The sequence below is a fragment of the Lepidochelys kempii genome, chromosome 6, assembly GCF_965140265.1.
Source record: "Lepidochelys kempii isolate rLepKem1 chromosome 6, rLepKem1.hap2, whole genome shotgun sequence".
In the NCBI taxonomy this organism is placed as follows: domain Eukaryota; kingdom Metazoa; phylum Chordata; order Testudines; family Cheloniidae; genus Lepidochelys; species Lepidochelys kempii.
In genome coordinates this window covers 93658903-93682828 of record NC_133261.1, presented here as the reverse complement: position 1 = coordinate 93682828, position 23926 = coordinate 93658903, and the positions used below count along the sequence as shown (strand labels likewise).

General features: G+C 47.7%; 1 protein-coding gene across 6 annotated transcripts in view; it reads right to left on the bottom strand.

Annotated features, from left to right (window-relative positions):
• ADCK1 (aarF domain containing kinase 1) overlaps positions 1 to 23926 on the bottom strand; it is a 142142-nt gene that overhangs the window by 24147 nt on the left and 94069 nt on the right. For all 6 annotated transcript variants that reach the window (XM_073349309.1, XM_073349313.1, XM_073349315.1 and 3 more), the window contains 3 exons: positions 14218 to 14376; positions 10227 to 10385; positions 6468 to 6584 (listed from right to left, as the gene is read on the bottom strand). In XM_073349309.1, coding sequence (XP_073205410.1) covers positions 6468 to 6584; positions 10227 to 10385; positions 14218 to 14376 — 435 coding nt within the window. The remainder of the gene's footprint in view (positions 1 to 6467; positions 6585 to 10226; positions 10386 to 14217; positions 14377 to 23926) is intronic.

Genomic DNA, 23926 nt, shown 5'->3' with positions numbered 1-23926 from the left:
ATCTACAGGCAGGTGGCTAGCGACAGGAGGCACACGGTACCATTTGTGTTCCCCGACTGGATGGCTTGTGTAACTAATCGTCACAGCACAAACTACAAGTTGTGAATCTCTCAGTGGAATCTACAATTGGACAGTTGAGCTGTGCTAGTTAGTTACACCAGCTACAGCTCAACCCGTGAGCTGTATGTTCATTTACAACACCTGCAACTTGCACAATCTGCTGACCAAGAGCTCTCTGGGTAAGACAGGTAACAGAACCTCCATTGGGATAAACAGGAGAAGCCCAAACAGAAAGGTTCGGATAAGAAGGACTGCAAGTTTTATGGGGACAAGTCTCTTTAAGTGAGTCGATTAACATTTGAGTGCGTGCAGCGTGGGGGCACCTGCTCCATCAGGGAGGGGGTTCTTTAGAAGGACGTATTCTAAACAGCCTCATTCTTCTTTACTTTCCTGCAGCAAACATGCCATAAGTTCCTGGATCCCTGTTTGCTCTCCCCTGTCCTGGCCCACAAATGCTCTGATCTCCTGAAACAGAGACAGTCCATTTCCAAATAGATCCCGGTCTTATCCCCACACACCCTTCCTTGCCTCTTGATTACAGCAAGCTAATTTCTCTGAGACCCATGCTCCCCTCCCACCGTCAATATCCCAGCTGTGTTCTCCTCCTCAGCTGTGCTTGCACATGAATAGGTAACTGTTCCACAGGCAGATATTTCAGTGTTTGCACTTGTCTTTAGAAATCAAAGCCTTCTCTGATTAAATGCCATTACAGTCCAGCGCTTGGACAGCTCCAGAGAGATTAATGTGCTTTTGGGCAGCTTTAATGATAATCCCGCTACAGACAGCATTAAGTAAATGTCAGTAACCTGGTTTGAAGGGAGCTTTCACCTCAGGGATCCTTTCCATTTAGAGGAGAGAGGCTCAGCTTGCTCTTCAAGGCTGCGTTACTGCATGAGAGAAATCCTGCTTGCTAAGGTCTCCTCTCCTCCCCACCCAGTTAAAAACGCTATGGAAGAAGAGTGCCCGAGAGAAAAATTTTACCCGCAGCTCCATACTATTGTTTTGTTGATAATAAAAGAGTTAATTGTTTATTTAAAACTGCACGTGTGTAAGTGAGCAGCTAAGTGGTGTCTACAGGAATCGAGATGGCCTGCGTAAATACTCCGTCCAAGCACAGAGCTGCAGTAACTGCACCGACTGACCAGGCCAACAATAGCCCATGGGTTTTTGCACCCCACAGAGGCAGACCTTTTTTAAAACCAACCACGGGAAACATCACGACAATATCTTTGAGGCTGACACAAAGCCAGCATACTGGGAGGTTTCATCTCAACATGGCACCAACATGCTGAGATGTGGTAATGTGGCCTTCCCAACAGTGTAAATACGGATAGTTGGAATAAGAGCCAGCTCAAATTTCCAACAAGGCTCCAAATAAACCCCTCCCATCCTCCACGCCACCAAAAGCTTTTGTGAATTGGAAAATGTGCAGTTAGCTTAGTCTTTATATTATTCTGTTACATCCGGGCACCAAATTGCCCCAGGGAAAGGCAATGCTTGTGGAGATTCCAGTCTGATCAGGAGCAGGAAACCCTGAAAAGCTGACAAGAATGCCTGCCCCACTTCCCCACCCGGGCTTTCCCAGACAAATTTGCAACCCCAAGCTGTTAGGATAGGAGTCAGATAAGCAGCTGGATTTTAGGAGGCTCAACTTGCACTGACTCTCCAGGTTTCCAGAGCTGAGGTGGACCCACCACCCTAGAACTTGGAGAAGCTCACTTCCAAATGTGGATCCAAATGTTGCTCTGGGACCTATTTCTAATGGGCCAAAACCAAACCCCAGATCCAAACTCCTCAAGACTTGGGGAATGTTACAATCTGGATCAGAATGTTGTGGATCAGACTCATCTCTGCTTCTGACATTCTCCTATCATCAGGCTTTGTGCAAGGACTTTATCTCAGGGTGAAGAGAGCTGCATAAGACACATCTCCCCAAAGGAAGGGAGAAGGCACATCTGAATGGCTGACTAGGCCTTTTCTGGGAGCAGGCCAAAATCAAGCTAGTAGGTGGTCACATCTTTCTAAAGGCTATCCCTACTTATAGCATGACAATCTCCATCTCCAAAATATCAATGGAGCTCCTTGTTGATTTGCTCTTTTGCAGCAGGAGCTCTTCTATGCTGGCCGGACCCTAACAATACAAGATATGGGGGCTCCAGCAGCAAGCAGGGAGGGAGAGGGTTGACCCCAGTCTTTAAGAAAAGTCACCAAGTGGCTGGCTCAGGGGGTTGGGCATGAAATATAGACCCTTGTTCTTCTAGGTTACCAATTCCAGTGCAGCCTCAGGGCAGAAGCAAGGAGCAGGGTGGATCAGAGGGCTCAAGAGATAATGGGATATGGAGCTGTCCGCTCTCTCTCTCTCTCTCTTTGTCTATGGTGTTTTTAAAGTACCTTTCACTATGGATTTTAAGTGCCAGACCTCTAGGTTGCCAGTTCAAGTCAGGCATTGGCACTCTACGTTACCAGCCCCAGCAGTGAGGCCAAACACTGAACAGGTCATGGAACGTGAACTCCCCGCTCCTCCCTAGAAGGAGTTGCTTCAGAGCAGTGGAAGGCAGAGAGGCCTTCAGTCTTCAGGCTGTCAATTTGGCACCACTCACCAGCATCGAGTTCACTCTGAAAGGAGTTTCTCTCACAGAGCAGCTTGAGTGCTGAGGAACAGGCACCCACCACAGAGATCAGTCCAACAGGAAAGGCTGGATCTCAGGGCTAACCATGCTGAGATGTTTCCTAATTATGTTTCCATGACTAGAGCTGGCTGCTCCTGTCTGGAACAAATTGGTGGCCAAGCCTGATTATGTGATTGATCAAAGCAAGGCTGCGAAGTCCCCACTGGGTTAAGGTGAACGGAGGAGGGTGAAGGATCTGCTGGGGACCAGGCTCTTTTAGTCTCCCTTGCTTGCAAAGTCAATGAACCATCAGCGCCTTGTGAGTCACACTGGGACAGCTCTTCACAGACCAGACATTTCACAGCGCTAGTCACAGATGCATTTATCTTGGTAAACACAAGGCAACTTCCCTATAGCAAAGCCTACACAAGGAAGGCAATGTGTGTGCTGTGCACACTGCTGATGAGACACATCCCCAATGCTGTGGGGTTCGGATGCAGACCTCAACCAACCTGTGATGGGGCACGTACCCCACACAGGCCCAGAAGGGGTTACCGTGGGCATGAGAGGCCAATTAACATACCCGGCAGCACCTGCAAGAGAGAGGGACAGAGAAAGCTAGGCTGAACTGATCATGAAGACCAGCTGGGGAGGGGCTGGGTGGTGATTATAAAGCTGGGAAGTTTGTAATAGAAAGGGGCTGCCAGGAGAGAGTCTGCACTCACTCTTGGGGAAACAGAAGAAGTAAGAAGCCATCCAGGGAGGCAGCAAGGAGTAAACCTTGCTGTCAAACTACCGAGTTTCTGGGCAGGAACCAAGAGTAGACAGAATCCCCAAGACAGTAAGGACCACAGAGCCCAGAGACAGAGGGAAGACATGCTGTAAGGTCTTTGGACTATAGCTTGGCTGGACTCTGTTATCCTGGAAGGGGTGGACTAAAGCACTACCTGACTGGAGGGCCAAGCTGCAGGAAGAGAGACCACCACAGCGACGGCACAACCGTTGGCAGTGGGTGCCACTGGGGAGACAGCCGCTACACCATGCCTGGCCACAAGGAGGTGCACCTGCAGTGAGTGAACCCCGTGACACAGCCTAGGGATGCAAACGTGCATGGCAAGGCTAAGGGCCTGAACTGCAGCTCCCAGACGGGAGCCCTGCACTTGGGTGCAAGTGCTATTAGAGAGGTTCCACTGTCTCAGCCAGCTGCATGTGCCATGCAAAGAACGTGTGTGCAAGTGAGTGAGGGACTACGCTGTCAGCTGCCAGGGGGAGCTGGGTGAGGAAGCTCTCTGAATAAAAATGGGGGCCTGACCAGCCATTTTGCAAGGAAAATACAAAGTATTCTGCACTTGCCCTTGTCTTGTCCGACATGACAAGAAGCCTATGGCTGGGAAGGGCGTGCCTCCTCTCAAATTCAGCATCAATGTTTGCCTTGCTTTGTTCCTCACACTTTCCCAACTGAACTCCCCAGCAGACATATTTCAGAAAGCAGCTGCCTCCCTTTATTGGGAAAGGGACAGTTGCCTCTCATTGGCTCACCTCACTACAACATAAAGGAACAGGTGAAATGCAGATCAGCTGGGAAGGGTAGGAAGACACTAGTCCTGGTCCCCACCTGCCCAATGCTGCCCTGACAACTCTGTGTGCCTCGGTAGTCAGGGAGGTGTCTGATGCCTTCTGGGAACAGTTGAGGGGATACAGACAACTTCCTAGCCTAGAAGGGGCTAACACACACATAGTTCCCTTCCCCCAGCTGTTCTGTGGAACATCCTTAATTGACGGTGAGTGAACTCTGCCACGGATAAAAAGGGAGGGGAGGGACGAGGCGTCCAGACTTCAGACGAGCGGAGGGACAGATTAAGTACAATTGATTTTATGCTGTAGCTCTTTGATAGCTAGTCAACCAAGTGGTGCTTTGAGGCTCATCAATAGTGCACAGGGGAAAAGGCTGGCAGCACAGACTCAATCAACACTCACAGATTGGGAAGGGAGGGTTGACACATCATTCAATGGCTCAAAAACCTTCCCCCCGGCCTGTTCTCAGCCCTTTCAGGTGGTAATATCTTGCTTTCCTCCAGTCCCTTTCATGTCAAGGAACCCAAAATGCTTTATCAACTTCCATACATAGAAAACACTTCACCCTTCACTGAAATGCTGCCACCTCTGGGATGAAACATGGCAGCTGTTTAATAGTGTGTAGCAACATTATACAACTGTTTAGGACAGGAAGTGATGAGGAAAACTGTTCTCAGTTTCAACGACAGAGGGGACTAGATTTAGGGAAGGAGATTTAGGGAAGCAGAATATAATGACGCAATTGGAATCTGAGAAGCACACCAAGGTTAACACTGTGACTCTTGCAAACTCTTTAATAACCATGATCTGCTATGACCTCTGTTCTATGGCTCTTTCAAAAGATGCTATCCAAAGCCATGCAGAGACCCCTAAAACTTGTTAGGGACTGTCAAGGTTCCTTCCCCACTCTGAACTCTAGGGTACAGATGTGGGGACCTTCATGAAAATCTCCTAAGCTTACTTTTACCAGCTTAGGTTTAAACTTCCCCAAGGTACAAACTATTTTACCTTTTGCCCTTGGACTTTCGCTGCCACCACCAAATGTCTAACACCGGTTACTGGGAACAAGTCCGTTTGGAAACATCTTTCCCGCCAAAATCCTCCCAAATCTTACACCCCCTTTCCTGGGGAAGATTTGATAAAAATCCTCACCAATTTGCATAGGTGAACACAGACCCAAACCCTTGGATCTTAAGAACAATGAAAAAAACATTCAGTTTCTTAAAAGAAGAATTTTAATAGGAGTAAAAAGAATCACCTTTGTAAAATCAGGATGGTAAATACATCTATCTCAAAACATAGAGAATCCCTCTAGGCAAAACCTTAAGTTACAAAAAGACACAAAAACAGGAATATCCATTCCATTCAGCACAGCTTATTTTCTCAGCCATTTAAAAAAAACAGAATCTAACGCACATCTAGCTAGATTACTTACTAAGTTCTAACACGCCATTCCTGTTCTGTCCCCAGCGAAAGCATCACACAGAGAGAGAGAGAGGCTTTGTTTCTCCCTCCCCCCAGCTTTTGAAAGTATCTTGTCTCCTCATTGGTCATTTTGGTCAGGTGCCAGCGAGGTTATCCTAGCTTCTTAACCCTTTACAGGTGAAAGGGTTTTTCCTCTGGCCAGGAGGGATTTTAAAGGTGTTTACCCTTCCCTTTATATTTATGACAGGGACGTAAGCTAAATTCCAACAATGTTTCAACTTAAAGGCAAAAGTCCCACCAGCACCCCCACTTTAGAGAAGGTTAAAGTCCTGCCAAAATGCAGAAGAGAGAAGAGGAAGGATGCTGTGTTAGAAGGTGACTCTGTTTCCTAGGATAACATGAATTGCCATCATGGAACAAACCAACAGTCCGCCTATTATCTGAGCAAGGTACTCACCCAGTGTCCTGTCTCCTACAACGAACCACAGCACAGACTGCAGAGAAAGATGTGAACTCCCTTTAGTCAATCCATACTACTCTGCAATCCTACAGGGTAGATGGGTTGGGGGGAACCTTTCTGATCCCAGCAAGTGGTCATCTCTTATGCCCTGAAGCACAAGAATTGAGAGTTCTCTCTCAGATGTGCCACCGCAGATGCTGTTCTATTTATGTGCGTGTCATCCCTTTTTGGTTCTTCATGGACGATCAGCCTCAGCGATACCACGTCTAATAACATCACCATTTCCATCTCTATGCAACACCCTCAGCATCTGACCTCAGAGATGGGTGACAATTTACCTCATTGACGTCGATGCTGTTCCTCTCCATATAGGCCCTGTCATTCACCTGCCCACCTTCCACAAACTCCATGAGAAGGACGCGCCTGGTAGACAGCTCCCAGTAGATCCTAGGGACCTGGAATGGGACAATGGAACGTTCGGCCAAATCATGGGACAGCAACAGCAAGGGAATCATGCACCAGTGAGGAAAAGAGGAAGGAAGAAAGGAACTTTATAGTGGAGGTGAAAAGGGACCCATGTTCTCTCCCTACATGCAACAAGGGATGCCAACACATCCACCCACATGGGTGCTTTTCCTTGGTTACTTTAACTGCATTTAATGCTGATGAAAAGCACTGGAGACCACAGGCCTCTCCCCTCAGCACAGTGAGTGTGGGCAGAGACAACGCACCTAGACATAATACCAGGCACTTTAAAACCACAACGGTCTCAGCAACTCCATCTCCTGTCCACATATAAGGCCTGACTCTCCAAGGCACTGAGCACTTGCGACATCCACTGTTGTTCGTCGGTGTTGTTCGACGATCAGCCCTTCTAAGGGTCAGACATTTAACTATTACCTGTTGCATGCGTCTGAATCACACTGTCAGTTCCTCCAGGCAAGAACCCCAGTTCTTATTTGTTGTGCACAGTGCATACTTACACAGCTCTATAAATGATAAGTAATCATCATTAGTATCTCGACGGTGCCCTTTGGAACATCAATGGGCCCAGGCAGACAAGCGCCATGCACTTCAGGCTGTCAGCAATTGAAACGGGAGAAAAATTAAGCCTCACAAATAAGGGGTTTGTCACGGAAACCCTGGGAGACCCGTAGGCATCTCATTGCACATGTGACATTGTCACACAACCGCAAAAAACGCCACAGTGCTTTCTGCTCAAGCTGCAGTAAATCGGGCTGAGTGAAGTAACTGGCCCCAGTGTTACACGGAGACTCGGCATAACTGGAGTCCTAAACCAGCTTGGCTCCTTTTCCATAAGCACCAGCTTGCATCTCCTACCACGTTCTGTGCAGGCTGAGACTCCTGCTGTCGCCGAGCGAGCCAGATTGCCAATGCTCCCACTGGAAAGAGCTTCACCTCACGGCACCCTCCAGTAGCAGGGCTAAGTGGGAGCCACCTTAGCTGAATGGATACTCTACACTACGGAGTGGGCCCACTACCGTCCACAGCAAGGGTCCATGACCCTGAGGCAAGCCTGGGAGAGGGAAGCAGTGCTGCCCACCTAGTATGACTGAGGCCAGGGGAACCAGCCATGCCATTGTAGCTCATCACAACCCCTAAGCTGACTGCATTTGTTTTATAACTTCAGTTCTGAGGGGCAGTGGTTAGTGAAAGTGCCTCCAACCTCATCTGCTGCCCTCTAGAACTCCAGTTCTTGTTCTCCTCACAGGTCCATGAATACTCGTCACTCCTGACCTGCAGCCTTCCCTGCTATTCCAGTCCTATGCCCACCACACCTCAATCCTGTCCCCTAGCAGCCCCTGCTATTCTGTCCCGGGTCCCTTTCAGCCAGCTCTTCCAGGGCCCCTCAGTCCTGCTGTGCAATGCTCCCTACAGCCATCATGTGTTGGCTGCCTGGGATTTGAAGCCATATGTCCAACATGAAAGACAAGGGCACTTACACTCAGTCTCCCCTAGATCCATCCCATCTGGACTTTGATTATTTTGAAACTTGTCAGGAAGTTAAAAGCCCCACAGCCACTGGACACGGACTCCAAAATTAACAGGTTCCCAAGCTCCTGCAGTTACCTGCAGCACTAGCTCCTAAACACACTGATCCCAATGGCCTTAGAGGATTTCAATTCCAAGCTGACACTCATCCCCATCTTGAGATTTACAGTGGAGGGTTATAAGGGTTACTAAGCCCCATACAAGCATTTGGAGATGTGAGACAAACATTTTGGTGATTCTTGAATTACTCACAGATGTTTGGCTATAATGCCAGTGCATGGAAACAATTTATCTCTGGCTTTAAAAGCTCAACTGGGTTCACAGCAAAAATCCACTCCCTAGCTTAGTTGTGTGTTAAGGAAAATTAATGATACAGGAGCCCAAATCTCCTGTTGCCTACGTGTTGATGAACACATCTCAGAATCAGCAGGTCAGATGGGAGAATCCACTATTTAGCCATCTTGCCATCTGTTATTGTTACCTGTATAAATATCCTGACAGTTCTTTAAACCATGAGGACCTGATTGGCCATGTCCATGGGGATTTACTCCATAATATCCTACTTACACAGCGATGGACACAGCTCTCCAAGATGCATCACTTTTGATAAGCATCTCCTCAGCAGAATTGTTGGTCCTTGGTCTCCTGCCACCCCAATGTCCTACTGGGTTGTAACTGTGTCTAGGGAAAAGCAGTCACATGATGCCACTGAGCTCCAAAAGGATCGTCTCATGTCCACAGCCAGGATATGAGGAATGGCAGGACAGGCAGGAGGGACGAGGGAAGCAACACCCTGCAAAATCTGATGAAAACTCACATGGTCTTGGGCATCTGTCACTTCCACCAGGAAGTGAAAGGCAAAGGGAGAGAATTGTGCTGATGCATGCGTGCATATGTGCTTGTGTCATGTGAGTGCATTTGTTCGTACGTGTGTGTGTGTGTGCAAATGCATTTGCATGCCAGTGTCTGAGTGTGCATATGAAAAGGTGTGTTTGTATGCACATGTGGAAGCATGAGGATGGGCGTTGTGCATGCGCATTTCAGTGTGCGTATGTGGGGTGAATTTGTGCACACCCTGAACATTTCAGTGGGGAACCTGTGGGCGTACGCACATACACACATGGCTGTCTATATGGTGATGAGCATGAGAGGACTACGTAAGTGTGCATGTGGGCAGATAAGTGTGGTGGTTTTTGAGGAGACAGATGTGTGTGTTGCTGTAGCTGTGCATCAGTACATAGGGTAGACACAGTGTGTGCATAAGGGAGTTGTGTGTTTGGCTATGGATGTGCACACCTGGAGAGGGGTTCTGTACGTACACTGGGTGATGAGGGTGTCTGTGTGCAGTGGGGGTGGACTCAAGGGGAAGTGTCCTTCCTCCCACTGCAATATGCATGGGCTCTCTCGCTCAGCATACCTGTCCCAACCTGACTTCATTAGTTACAGCCCAGCTCTTCTGTTTGAACTCCATTTCTAGCCCTTGCTTCAGAGGAAACCCAGGAAAGATGCCATCAGATGGCCCAGCAGCTAATGGCAAATTCACAGCGCTCATGACGAGGCGAAGAATTGATGGAATCAATCTCCCTGGCCCAGGAGGTGACAATCTAACCCAGATGTGAGCAGGGCTGGCTGGCTCAGAGACGATGAGTCACAGGGTACAGGGACTTTCATCCCTAAATCCAAAGTTTGAACCAGCCCAGCGTGGTAGTGACAGAAAGCTGTTACCATCTGCCAGGTCTTCAGTGGCCTGCAGTACGAAAACGAGTTGGTGAGTCTCAACTCAGTTCCTAGCTGGTCTCAGCAGAGAAGCCCAGCACCGACTGGGCCATGGGAACTGAACTCCCCTCTCACTCCACCTCATTCCTCCAGGTCACGGATGAGGCACATTGATGGGCCTGATCGGGCCGTCAGTCTCCAGCACTGGTGATCCAGCACTATCACCAGCATTACATTCACTTCAAAACAGAAGATTGTTGCTATACATCATTGTCCTCCCGCAGTGAGCTGATGTGCCATCCCTGACTCCTGCCTGCGCATGCACATAAATTAGCACATACACGTGTGACATGCACGCGCTCTCCTACCTTCAGGAAATCAAAGTCCTTGAGCATGTGGGCCACCTTTTCAGCATTCCTCCCCTCATTGAGGAAATCCAACTCCAGGGGCAAATTCTTCTTAGCTTCATCCACCAGCCACATGAACTCAAAGTCTGGGAAGATCTGCTTCACGGTCAGCAAGAGAATCTGAAATCAAGAAAGTGACGGACCAGCTGCACCACTGCTCCCGAGCTGCTCAGCAGGCAGCATTACAGGACCCGGCAGCAATACACAGCTCCCAGCACCCAGAGCTGCACCTGGCTGCTTTCCTCTCCAGTCAGGAGCCCCTTGCTCTTAACTGAGGCTGAGTACAGCTCCCACCTTCAGTGCTCCGAACCTGGCAAGGGAGAGAACGAGTCACAGGAAGTGCCTGTCCCCTACCTACCCCTGTTGTCACAGGGCAAACCTGCTTTGTCCCACATTGCCTGAGGACCAAAAAACCAAACCGCTCCAAATACCTCTGGGGCTAATGCACTGTCATGGTGCAACAGGGCAATGCAATGGCCTTCTCCTGGAAGACAAGGTCTGGTCTGCTGCACCCGCACTAGCTGTGACCAACATGCCTGCTGAGCTGTTAAATGGTAGGAAAGCCACCCAAGGGAAGCAGTAGGAGCCCCACTGCATGGTGCGTTTAAAACTAGACAAGGCAAAGCCCTGGAGGATAGGCTGTATGGTGTGATCACTCTGGTCCCTGAAGGGGTCAGACTAAGTGACCCATAAGGTCTTTTTTGAATGTCTGATTCCTGTGATTTGATGAATCACTGTTCAGTTTCATTTAATGGCCTTCAGCTAATGTGAAATAGGAACATCTAAAATAAGGCCTGTCACCTTTACGTTACTCCTTACGCTGCTAAGCAAGAACTTCGCGGACACAGGAAAATGCCACTGGGCAGTTCAGAAATGAAGGCCAATTTTCTTTACAGATAGAAGGCTGCAGCCCTTGCAAAAACACTCCCTTCGAGGGTCAGAGCCCACCCTCAGCTGTCCTGGGGTTTTGACTTATTAACCTGTCAGACTGAAATTGGCAATGCTGCCTAAGGGATCTGGATACCCAGTTCCCATTAAAATGAATAGTTACTGGGCAGTCAGACTCCTTAGGCGACTTTGCAAATCTTAACTTAAATGTTTAATGGACATTTCTGTTTACACAAATACTTAATAAAGTACAAGACCAGAAAGAGGAAATCTAGGGGGGCAAGTGATGGACAGTCCTTCCTAGAGGAAATAGAGGATGGCCCAGCAAGATGGTTCTTCAAATACAAGAGACTGCATTTGGTGGCATAATCCTAGTTATAAAATGTTCTAGCAAAAAATTCCTGTGTTCAGTTAAGGGACACAGTCAGCATAAAACTCAAGTAAAGCTGTGTAAATTGCTGCAGCTCTACTGATTTCAGTAGCCAACTGACAGCAGCTGAGGATCTGGACCCATATCTTTAAAAAAAAAAAAATTCAGTTTGTTATTAAAGCCACCTGAGAGTCCTAAAATGAAAAGACTTTATAAAAAGTAATTCACTTTGCATGGTTTATACCATCTGTTTTGTTCTCCACTAAGCCAGGAAAATGAAAATAGACCCGTCTGTGTGTGAATCTAGACTGTTTCACTTCCTGGCTCAACACTGTGAGTTAGGGTTTCCTGCACTGCAGTGGGAATGTTTGCAACACACAGAAAAGCAGATACCATTGAAATGTAAAACAAAAATAAATTAATGAACCATTTCTGCTCCTGTTCAGCTGTGTGAAACCATTTATTCACACCCCCCTCCAACTTCTCTTATCTAAATGTCAGTCCTAAACTCAGTCTACGGTGTCCTTTTAAAAATGTAATCACTGGGTTTCAGATCTTATTGAATGATTTTCTCCCATTATGTCTGGGGGCATAAATTCTCTCAAAGTTATGTCACCCAAATGAAATGTAACCAGTGATCTCCGTGTACATCTGCACAAAAACTTTCCAGGGCTGCAGGATTACTGCACTAATGCTTGTGAGCCGAACATTTACACGCTGTTTTCTGCTTTTTAAAATAATGATTCAAGTCGATTTAATGACTTTAAAATTAACAAGGACATACTTAATAACAATTTGTCTGGCCCTTTTCAAGAGCTGTCTAGAATACAGTCCTGGAATAAGGTGGATGTAGGGAGAGTTGAGTGGGATCTCCCTCTGGATTTATCAGGTGCTGTCCTGATTTTTAAAGAGTCAGCAATGATGCTATGGAACCCGCAAATAAAGGCAGTGAAATTGTAAATTTTCCATCCAGCTTTTCTGATTCTCTCTCATCACTCTCTGTAGGAGACTGTATCAATCAGTATTTAAATGGTCCTAAATGCGACCTCCTATCTAGTTGCAAAGTATGTGTAATTCTTAAAGGGCCAGATCCTCAGATGATGTAAATCAGCATGAATCTAAACAGAGTCTGAAAAAACCCATGGCAAAGGCCAGGCACAGGCACACAACCCTACAATAACAGCAAGCCAACGTGTGCAGCTCAGCACTTACAAGAAACCTTTCAAAAACAAGACAATATATGCCGGGAGCATTCATGAGCAACTGTACAGTAACAAGCACTAGCATTCACAACAACCTAGCACTCACAAGTGACCCTACAGTAATGTGAGTGCATACGTAACAGACGCTTGCTGGCATCCCTACTGGGACAAACCAGAGTATGTGAACAGGAAGGAGAATAATACATTTCAGGAAGGAAATAGATTTTTTTAGTTTCAAGCTTTCCAAAACAGAGAAGAAAGAGTCGTAAATGTATTTATTTAAATGTCTCCTAATAGTCCAACTGGCAAAAAGAAATCCAATCCAGCACGTCACAGCTACACACTGGGGAATGTGCTGGTAACTGCCTATGTTAATGGAGAGAATGTGCCGCTGGGTATATCTACACAGCCCGCTGGCCCAGACTTCACAGCCCGAGCCGCAACTTCAAAGCACTGTCTACACAGCTATTTTTAGGGCCCTAGCGTGAGCCCCACTAATCCAAGTCTGTCCACCCAAGCTGGGAGGCTCACTCCCATGGGCTGTGTAGACCTACTTGAGGGTCTGGACCCTGGATCCTTCACACACAATTTCCTCTTGTCCCGATCTCACACTTTGTCATCTTTCTTGTTCTTCCTCCTGCCCTGACTCTACTCAGCCTCTTCCATGTGGTCCTGGACTTAAGCGAAGCATGCCATGGTCATCCTGGTAGCCTCTATGTAACTCACACGCAAAGTGCAGAAGAGATCTCGTCAGAGTGACTGATGCAATCAGAAATATCAGTCAAAGGGAATAATTTTTTCATTGTAACTCTTACAGCCCTGACTGCAAGGAAACCTGCAGGCTGAGCAGGTCTGACCATGCCAGGGGCACATTCCTCCTCCTCTTCGCTATTGCAACTCTCTGCTCCTCAGCCTGCCCAGGTCCTGCTCTCTGGACCCCTGAATGTGCAGGATGCCACTGCCCACTTTCTCACAAGCACAGGAGAACACAACCTCTTCATCCCCATGATCAGACAACTCTAGTTACTCCCCATGCATTTCAGAATCCAGTCAGAAAATGCCCTCTTTGGGCCAGATCCCAAAGTTAACTGGAGTTGGGCCAGTGTAAGGATTTCAGGACTTGGCCTCTTGTTTCTGAAACCTCCATGGACTTACTCAGGTCTTTCTCACAGACCTTTTCGCTCTCTTCTTTTTCCCCTCCCCCCAGCTCCCTTTCTCCCCATCTGCTCATCCAGCACTAGACTCCAATCCCTCCATCCACACAATCTCATCCCTGACAGTGCAGCCCTCACTGATTTTGTGTTTTATTTTTGTAAGGCTCTAACCATATAATTTATCTTTGTAGAGCGTTTTGGGATACAGGGCGCAGGTCATTATGCTCATACCCCAATAGAGATCAGTGGTATCTACCATCTGGGTGAATCTGGCCCATCAAGGGCCACCTAGAGTGAATTTGGCCCAGCATGTTTGCACGGAAGGTGCTCTGGCTTACCTCCATCAACAAAATGTCCTTGGCGCTTTGAGCCTGAACTTTCGGGTGCTGGACTTTCACTGCCACTGTCCTCCCATCCTGCAGCACCGCCTTGTGGACCTGGGCCAGGGATGCTGCTCCCAGGGGAGTGTCCTCAAAACTCACAAAGAGCTCTTTGATCTGCCAGGAGAAGAGGAAGAGAAGTGAGCACACTTGCAAGGATTAACAGAGCCAGTCCCACAGGGAAACCTCCTAGAGACTGAAACCCTACATCCACAGACCAGGTACAGCATGGGTCGTGGCTCTGCCGCTTATCCCTTCCATTCCACCCCTGTTCCTCATCCCTGACCTGATGGGGCCCCTCTAGAGCCTAGTCAGTACTTGACACCATTGTGGTGACTGCCAACAAGAAAGTGGGGGCTCCGACTGTGATGCTGCCAATTGTGAGCAGAACACCTGTGTCACTAGGCACTGGACAGAGACCCAGCAGTTCCTTCACACAAGATATTTAACAGCCAGCAGGTGGCAACGACTTTCAGTCACTGCTGATGCTAACCCCAAGCTGTTTGTGTGCAGAATGGGGTGATTACAGTGGGCACCGGGCAGGAGTTGCCTATGCTGGGTGAGGGGCCAAACTGTCTGTCCCTTTACACAGAATTCCATATTTTTATTTAACATTACACTACATGGCACATCATAAGATCCTGAATACCTTGGTGGCACTTACATTGTAGAAGGGATATCAGAAGACTATCATGTGCTTTGTTAACGCCAGCTATGTCACCATGCATTATTAATTTGTGGCTGGCGGCTAGCTTGGCTGTTGGGTTACTGAACTATTGTTTGCCCTTCCATAGATCTGGGTTTCAAATATTTTTAGGCCACAGGTAGCTCTCCAAGGGGCATTTTCTCAGTCCCAAAATTCAGATGATTGACAGTCTCAGGAAAGGCCCAGGACAGGATAGCAAGGCATGTGGTGGGGCAGACGAGATGTGTCTCAGCAGCACTATGCGTGAGAGGCCCAGCATTGGAATAGCCAGGTGGGTTGTGGGTCAGGAGTAAGCCTGATCAAGTCTGTGGGTATAGGGAACCCAGGTTTGGAGCAGTTCTGGGATGGTGTCTCAGTTCAGGACAGAGATGCATCAGCAGAGCTGGGTGGGGGGTGCTTGCCCAACCTCTTTTTCCACTGTGCTTGGCTCGCACTAATGTGAACAGTGGAGAAGCACATAATTTATGGGGAGTGAGGGGGGAAACTGAGTGCCCCTGCATTTTTATCCCCTGCTGTCATAAATATAAAGGGAAAGGTAAACCCCTTTAAAATCCCTCCTGGCCAGAGGAAAAATCCTCTCACCTGTAAAGGGTTAAGAAGCTAAAGGTAACCTCGCTGGCACCTGACCAAAATGACCAATGAGGAGACAAGATACTTTCAAAAGCTGGGAGGAGGGAGAAAAACAAAGGGTCTGTGTCTATCGGTATGCTGCTTTTGCCGGGGACAGAACAGGAATGGAGTCTTAGAACTTTTAGTAAGTAATCTAGTTAGGTATGTGTTAGATTACGGTTTCTTTAAATGGCTGAGAAAAGAGTTGTGCTGAATAGAATGACTATTCCTGTCTGTGTGTCTTTTTTGTAACTTAAGGTTTTGCCTAGAGGGATTCTCTATGTTTTGAATCTAATTACCCTGTAAGGTATCTACCATCCTGATTTTACAGAGGTGATTCCTTTACTTCTATTAAAAGTCTTCTTGTAAGAAAACTGAATGTTTTTTCATTGTTCTAAGATCCAAGGGTTTGGGTCTGTGGTCACCTATGCAAATTGGTGAGGATTTTTACTAAACCTTCCCCAGGAAGTGGGGTGCAAGGGTTGGGAGGATTTTGGGGGGAAAGATGTGTCCAAACTACGTTTCCCAATAAACCCAGATAAAAGTTTGGTGGTGGCAGTAGAAATCCCAGGGCAAAGGGTAAAATTCATTTGTACCTTGGGGAAGTTTTAACCTAAGCTGGTAAAAGTTAGGAGGTTTTCATGCAGGTCCCCACATCTGTACCCTAGAGTTCAGAGTGGCGAAGGAACCTTGACATGGTGGCAGAGTGGTGGGATTAACCTGAAATCCTTTTGAGATCAATTTGAGATTTTTTGAACCAGAAAAACAGATTTTAAAAAGGACATATTTTTTTTTCCTTTGGAGCTGCTGGAAAGGAGGTCCAACTGAAAGCAGCCAGTTTTTTCTCTGCTTTGGGGCCAGAGCAGAGAGAAAAGGGGATTATCTTCATGAATTGCAGGTTTTCTTTGCCTGGAGGCAGAGTAGTTAACCTCCTGCAGGGAAATTCACAGTCTTCGCAAACCAGAGGTTTTTTTTGTTTTTCCCTAAAAGTAAATAGGGGGGTGTTCTACCCATTTGCCTGGAGACAAAAGTGGCAGGGTTTGGGGTTTTTTTACGATTTTGGGGTTTTTTTTACAAGGAGCACAGGTTTGAAAAGGATTTTTTTTTCCTTTGGGCTGCTGGTAAGCAGGTTTCCAAGTAGTTGGAGGTTTTTTGCTTTGATTTGGGGCCAGAGCAGAGACAAAGGGAATTGTCTTTTTCTGTAGGCTGACAATCACTATCAGAGAATAGGTATCCTATTCCAGCACAGCAAAATTTTACAGCCAAGTTTTGTTTGTTTATTTCTAAACCTCGGGTGTAAAGTTAGTTAAAAACAGAGAGGTTAGGATGACAGAATCCACGGCTCAACAAAAGCTGGAATTAGCCAGATTTCAGGCTGAAGAAAAACAAATGGAACATGAAAGACAGATAGAACTCATGCGGCTGGAGAAGGAGGTACAGGAGGCTGCCCACAGGAGGGAAATGGAGGCAAGGAAGCATGTGTAGGAGAAGAAGGAAAAAGAGAGGAAGCATGTGGAGGAGAAGGAAAAAGAGAGGAAGCATGAACTGGAGATGGAGAAGGTAAAGGCTCAGCAGAATATACCAACAAACCCTAGCAATCCTTCTCCAGGTACCACTTCCCATCCCAGAAAGTTCCCCACCTACAAGGCAGGCGATGATACGATGAGGCAGGCGATGATACTTAGAAAACTTCGAAAGGGCCTGCCTTGGGTACAGCATCTCTACTGACCAACACATGGTAGAGCAGTGGACCCTTAGCTGAGGTGGCGGCTGAAATGCCTAAAGAACACATGAACAAGTATGAACTGTTTAAATACAAGGCAAGAGTCAGAATGGGAATAACACCCGAGCATTCTCGTCGGAAGTTCAGAGCCCTAAGGTGGAAACCAGACGTGTCATTTACCCGACATGCCTACCACATTATGAAACATTGGGATGCCTGGATATCAGGAGCAAGTGTTGAATTTCCAGTAAATTTGCCCTTCCTAATGCAAATAAAACAATTCTTAGAGGGTGTTCCTGAGGAAATAGAAAGATACATCCTAGATGGGAAGCCCAAAACTGTAATCGAAGCAGGAGAGATTGGAGCCAGATGGGTGGAGGTGGCCGAGAAGAAGAAAACTGGTCGCAGTTGGAGCGGAGACCAGAAGGGACAACCCCAGACCACACCCTATTACCAGGGGCCGCCCAAGGCCCCACCTACCTCCCAAAGAACCCTCCAGACACCTTATCATCCCACCACCCCGTTCTCCAGCAAACCACCTCGCCCCAGTGACCCGTCAGCTGGACGATGTTTTAAATGTAACGAGCCGGGGCATGTAAAGGCCAATTGCCCCAAGAACCCCAACAGATTACAGTTCATTGCACCGGAATCACACGAAAGATCCGCAGGCCCAGATACCTCCCAGATACCCTTGGAGCGGAGGGAAACTGTGAGTGTGGGCAGGAAGAAGGTCACCGCGTGGAGGGACACCAGAGCACAAGTGTCAGCTATCCATGCTTCCTTAGTGGATCCCAATTTAATCAACCCAGAGATCCAAGTGACGATTCGACCCTTCAAGTTCAACTCTTTCAATTTGCCTACAGCCAAGTTGCCTGTCCAATACCAGGGCTGGTCAGGAACGTGGACTTTTGCAGTCTATGATGATTATCCCATCCCCATGCTGTTGGAGGAAGACTTGGCCAATCATGTGAAGCTAGTCAAGAGGGTGGGAATGGTCAGCCGCAGCAAGGCTAAACAAGCCGTGAGGCCTAGCTCTGTTCCGGAAACTTCTATCAGGACCCGGTCAGAGGTGATGGACCCGGACGCCAGGCCAATGTCTGCAATAGCAGTAGTAGATCCAGTCCCAGAGACCCAGACGAAACCAGTCCCAGAACCGGAACCAGCGGAACAACCAGCACCAGACCCATTGCCAGCACTGAATCCAGTATTTGCAACCTCAACACCAGAGGGCCACACCGAACCTGAACCAGCAGCAGCCCATAACCCTACACAAGAGGCTCAGCCAGAGCCTGAACCCCAACATAGTGTCCCAGTGGAGAGCGTTTCACAGTCAACGAAAACAGCCCCATCCCCTACATCGCTTCCAGAGGGACCAAGCATAGGTCCACAATCCAATGAGGAACTGATGTCTCCAGCATCAAGGGAACAGTTCCAGACCGAACAGGAAGCAGATGAAAGCCTCCAGAGAGCTTGGACGGCGGCACGGAGCAACCCACCGCCTCTCAGCTCTTCTAATCGATCCAGGTTTGTTGTAGAAAGAGGACTTTTATACAAGGAAACTCTTTCTGGTGGACACCAGGAAGACTGGCATCCTCAGAGACAGTTGGTAGTTCCAACTAAACACCGGGCCAAGCTCTTGAGCTTAGCTCACGATCACCCTAGTGGCCATGCTGGGGTGAACAGGACCAAAGATCGTTTGGGGGGGGGTCATTCCACTGGGAGGGAATGGGCAAGGATGTTTCTACCTATGTCCGGTCTTGTGAAGTATGCCAAAGAGTGGGAAAACCCCAAGACCAGGTCAAAGCCCCTCTCCAGCCACTCCCCATCATTGAAGTTCCATTTCAGTGAGTAGCTGTGGATATTCTGGGTCCTTTTCCGAAAAAGACACCCAGAGGGAAGCAGTACATACTGACTTTTGTGGATTTTGCCACCCGGTGGCCGGAAGCAGTAGCTCTAAGCAACACCAGGGCTAAAAGTGTGTGCCAGGCACGAGCAGACATTTTTGCCAGGGTAGGTTGGCCCTCCGACATCCTCACAGATGCAGGGACTAATTTCCTGGCAGGAACTATGGAAAACCTCTGGGAAGCTCATGGGGTAAATCACTTGGTTGCCACTCCTTACCACCATCAAACAAATGGCATGGTGGAGTAGTTTAATGGAACTCTGGGGGCCATGATACGTAAATTCGTAAATGAGCACTCCAATGATTGGGACCTAGTGTTGCAGCAGTTGCTCTTTGCCTACAGAGCGGTACCACATCCCAGTTTAGGGTTTTCCCCATTTGAACTTGTATATGGCCGTGAGGTTAAGGGGCCATTATAGTTGGTGAAGCAGCAATGGGAGGAATTTACACCTTCTGCAGGAACTAACATTCTGGACTTTGTAACCAACCTACAAAACACCCTCCGAACCTCTTTAGCCCTTGCTAGAGAAAACTTACAGGATGCTCAAAAAGAGCAAAAAGCCTGGTATGATAAACATGCCAGAGAGCGTTCCTTCAAAGTAGGGGACCAGGTCATGGTCTTAAAGGCGCTCCAGGCCAATAAAATGGAAGCATCATGGGAAGGGCCATTCACGGTCCAGGAGCGCCTGGGAGCTGTTAATTATCTCATAGCATTCCCCACCTCCAACCGAAAGCCTAAGGGGTACCATATTAATTCTCTAAAGCCCTTTTATTCCAGAGAATTAAAGGTTTGTCAGTTTACAGCACAGGGAGGAGACGACGCTGAGTGGCCTGAAGGTGTCTACTACGAAGGGAAAAGTGCTGGTGGTGTGGAAGAGGTGAACCTCTCCATGACCCTTGGGCGTATGCAGCGACAGCAGATCAAGGAGCTGTGCACTAGCTACGCGCCAACGTTCTCAGCCACCCCAGGACTGACTGAACGGGCATACCACTCCATTGACACAGGTAATGCTCAGCCAATTAAAGTCCAACCTTACCGGTTGTCTCCTCAAGCTAAAACTGCTATAGACCGGGAGATCCAGGATATGTTACAGATGGGTGTAATCTGCCCCTCTGGAAGTGCATGGGCATCTCCAGTGGTTCTAGTTCCCAAACCAGATGGGGAGATACGTTTTTGCGTGGACTACTGTAAGCTAAATGCTGTAACTCGCCCAGACAACTATCCAATGCCACGCACAGATGAACTATTAGAGAAACTGGGATGAGCCCAGTTCATCTCTACCTTGGATTTAACCAAGGGGTACTGGCAGGTACCGCTAGATGAATCCGCCAAGGAAAGGTCAGCCTTCATCACACATCTCGGGCTGTATAAATTTAATATCCTCCCTTTCGGGCTGCGAAATGCACCCGCCACCTTCCAAAGACTTGTAGATGGTCTCCTAGCGGGATTAGGAGAATATGCAGTCGCCTACCTTGACGATGTGGCCATATTTTCGGATCCTGGGCAGAACACCTAGAACATCTACAAAAAGTCCTTGAGTGCATAAGGGAGGCAGGACTAACTGTTAAGGCTAAGAAGTGTCAAATAGGCCTAAACAGAGTGATTTACCTTGGACACCAGGTGGGTCAAGGAACTATCAGCCCCCTACAGGCCAAAGGCCTTTAACCACCTTAAAGCGACACTCATGTCTGACCCTGTACTAAGGGCCCCAGACTTTGACAAACCGTTCCTAGTAACCACAGATGTGTCCGAGCGTGGTGTGGGAGCAGTTTTAATGCAGAAAGGACCTGATCAAGAATTCCACCCTGTAGTGTTTCTCAGCAAAAAACTGTCTGAGAGGGAAAACAACTGGTCAGTCAGTGAAAAAGAATGTTACGCCATTGTCTATGCCCTGGAAAAGCTACGCCCATATGTTTGGGGACGGCGTTTCCACCTGCAAACCGACCATGATGTGCTACAGTGGCTTCATACTGCCATGGGAAATAACAAAAAACTTATTCGGTGGAGTTTAGCTCTCCAAGATTTTGATTTCGACATCCAACACATCTCAGGAGCTTCTAACAAAGTGGCTGATGCACTCTCCCGTGAAAGTTTCCCAGAATCAACTGGTTAAAATCGTCCTTGAGATGTGGAAAATATTGTTAGTCTTTATAGTACTTTATAGTATAGTATAGGACTTGGTACTATATTTAGAGATGCATGTGTCTTATTAACTCTGTATTTCCTAGAGCTCCAGGAAGAAATCCCAGCCAGCGTTTCACCCTAGCTGAGATTTGGGGGGCGTATCATAAATATAAAGGGAAGGGTAAACCCCTTTAAAATCCCTCCTGGCCAGAGGAAAAATCCTCTCACCTGTAAAGGGTTAAGAAGCTAAAGGTAACCTCGCTGGCACCTGACCAAAATGACCAATGAGGAGACAAGATACTTTCAAAAGCTGGGAGGAGGGAGAGAAACAAAGGGTCTGTGTCTGTCGGTATGCTGCTTTTGCCGGGGACAGAACAGGAATGGAGTCTTAGAACTTTTAGTAAGTAATCTAGTTAGGTATGTGTTAGATTACGATTTCTTTAAATGGCTGAGAAAAGAGCTGTGCTGAATAGAATGACTATTCCTGTCTGTGTGTCTTTTTTGCAACTTAAGGTTTTGCCTAGAGGGATTCTCTATGTTTTGAATCTAATTACCCTGTAAGGTATCTACCACCCTGATTTTACACAGGTGATTCCTTTACTTCTATTAAAAGTCTTCTTGTAAGAAAACTGAATGCTTTTCATTGTTGTAAGATCCAAGGGTTTGGGTCTGTGGTCACCTATGCAAATTGGTGAGGATTTTTACTAAACCTTCCCCAGGAAGTGGGGTGCAAGGGTTGGGAGGTGGCAGTGGAAATCCAAGGGGAAAGGTAAAATTCATTTGTACCTTGGGGAAGTTTTAACCTAAGCTGGTAAAAGTAAGCTTAGGAGGTTTTCATGCAGGTCCCCACATCTGTACCCTAGAGTTCAGAGTGGGGAAGGAACCTTGACACCTGCTTTTTAAAAGGTAATGAAAAATGGGAACTGCCGCAAGATGGCAATTAAATATGAATAAAGCCCTTCTAAACGGGCCTTCATGCAATGCGTTAAACAGAAATTCTTTATGCTGATGGAGAATGGGGGAAACCACTGTCCCAGGAGCAGCTTGTTCCCTGATGCAGCTGCTGAGAACAGCAACCTCCCTTCCACTCCCTGCGGCATCTTCCACTAAAACTACTGGTTTCAATTGTATTCAAAGGGAGCTTCAGCCGCCTCACTGGGAAGGCACCTTTTTTTAATGTATTTTATTCCTTTTGGTCCTGGCGGCAAAACCAATTAAGTAAAACAACTGCATTTAAAAATAAGTAGTTATGTATTTTTTAATTCCAGTGGGTCCACAATTCAAACTTATCAAAATTCCTCTCTCCAGATGAAAAAAATCAGGGTTCTTTCTTTCTTTTCCTTTCTTCCTTCCCAATAATTCACTGGATTTGGAGTTTCTGACTTCAGATTATTTTAGAAAACTAAGCCCTTGTGAGGGGGACTGGATGGCTCTGGGGAGCTCGGTGGTCCAGTATCATACTTCCAGCCACACCGGACAATATCACTGGTCCATCTATTATTGAAACAACATCGTCTAGTGGTTAAAACACAGGAGTGCGGGTCAAGTGGCCTGAATGTGGTGTTGAGGCACATTTGGGGGGACAGTATGTGGTATAAATTTGTATTGACCCTGCCCAGATGGTGCCTGCCCTGTGGTTTTAGAGGCCTTTAGTCCCCTGGGCTGTCAGCCCAGCCACTTTTGCCAGCATCGAATACACTCTGAAAATAAAAATACCAACATAGGCTCCTCCCAGCACTAATGGCTGGTGTGAGGCATATATCCCCTGCTGAGCCGGTGGTTTCCCACTAAATACGGTGCACAGACAGCTGCTCCCATGGAATCTCTCAGACAGAAGGGTCTCTTTTTATAAATAGCCTGAATTGCTATGACCACCCAGCACAGGGAGATCCAGGCTAGCCACAGTGGCCAGCTGAGCTTGTTCAGGCAGAAAACCACAGACATACACACACACATGCATGCGTGCACTCTCCATGCTAGGGCAGCACAGGGAAGAGCTCAGACGTAGCAAGAGAATTGATGGCCTCTCCAGGAGCTGCGGAGAGGGGAGATGTATTGGCAGCAGGGGCTTCACGTGAGCAGGTGTTAGGATGAGATAAAGTGGCAGCACAATTAGCTCTGGGCCACAGGCCCCCTGCTCAACAAACTTCCCTCATTCATCATGAAAACGTCCTTTCCCAGTCCAGTCCTTTCACAGAGGGCAGCCGCTCTTGTCTCTGCTGCAGGCCACTCAGCTGCTGTATGCCCCAGAAGGTCCCAGGCAAGTGGGAGAGTGTGTGACCAGGTGCTGGCATTTCCTCTGACATCTCCCTCCCACTGCAGCCAATGAGAGTCCATAGCGTTTGGCTGGCTCAGAGACAAAGCGAGTCATGCTCCCAGCACTGGCAGGTGGGGAAGAGGAGGCCAGTCCCTACTTCCTCTCTCCCTCTGGCACAGGGTCTCAGCCACTCCACAAAGGCAAAAGGCTGTGGCTGTAGCTGTGGAGGCAGCATGCTCAGTAATATCCTCAGGGGATGGCAGGAGGGAGCACCTATGTCATACCTAAAGGGTTCCCAGGTCTACCTCAGACACACCAGGTCTCATGAAGACAAGACAAACTGG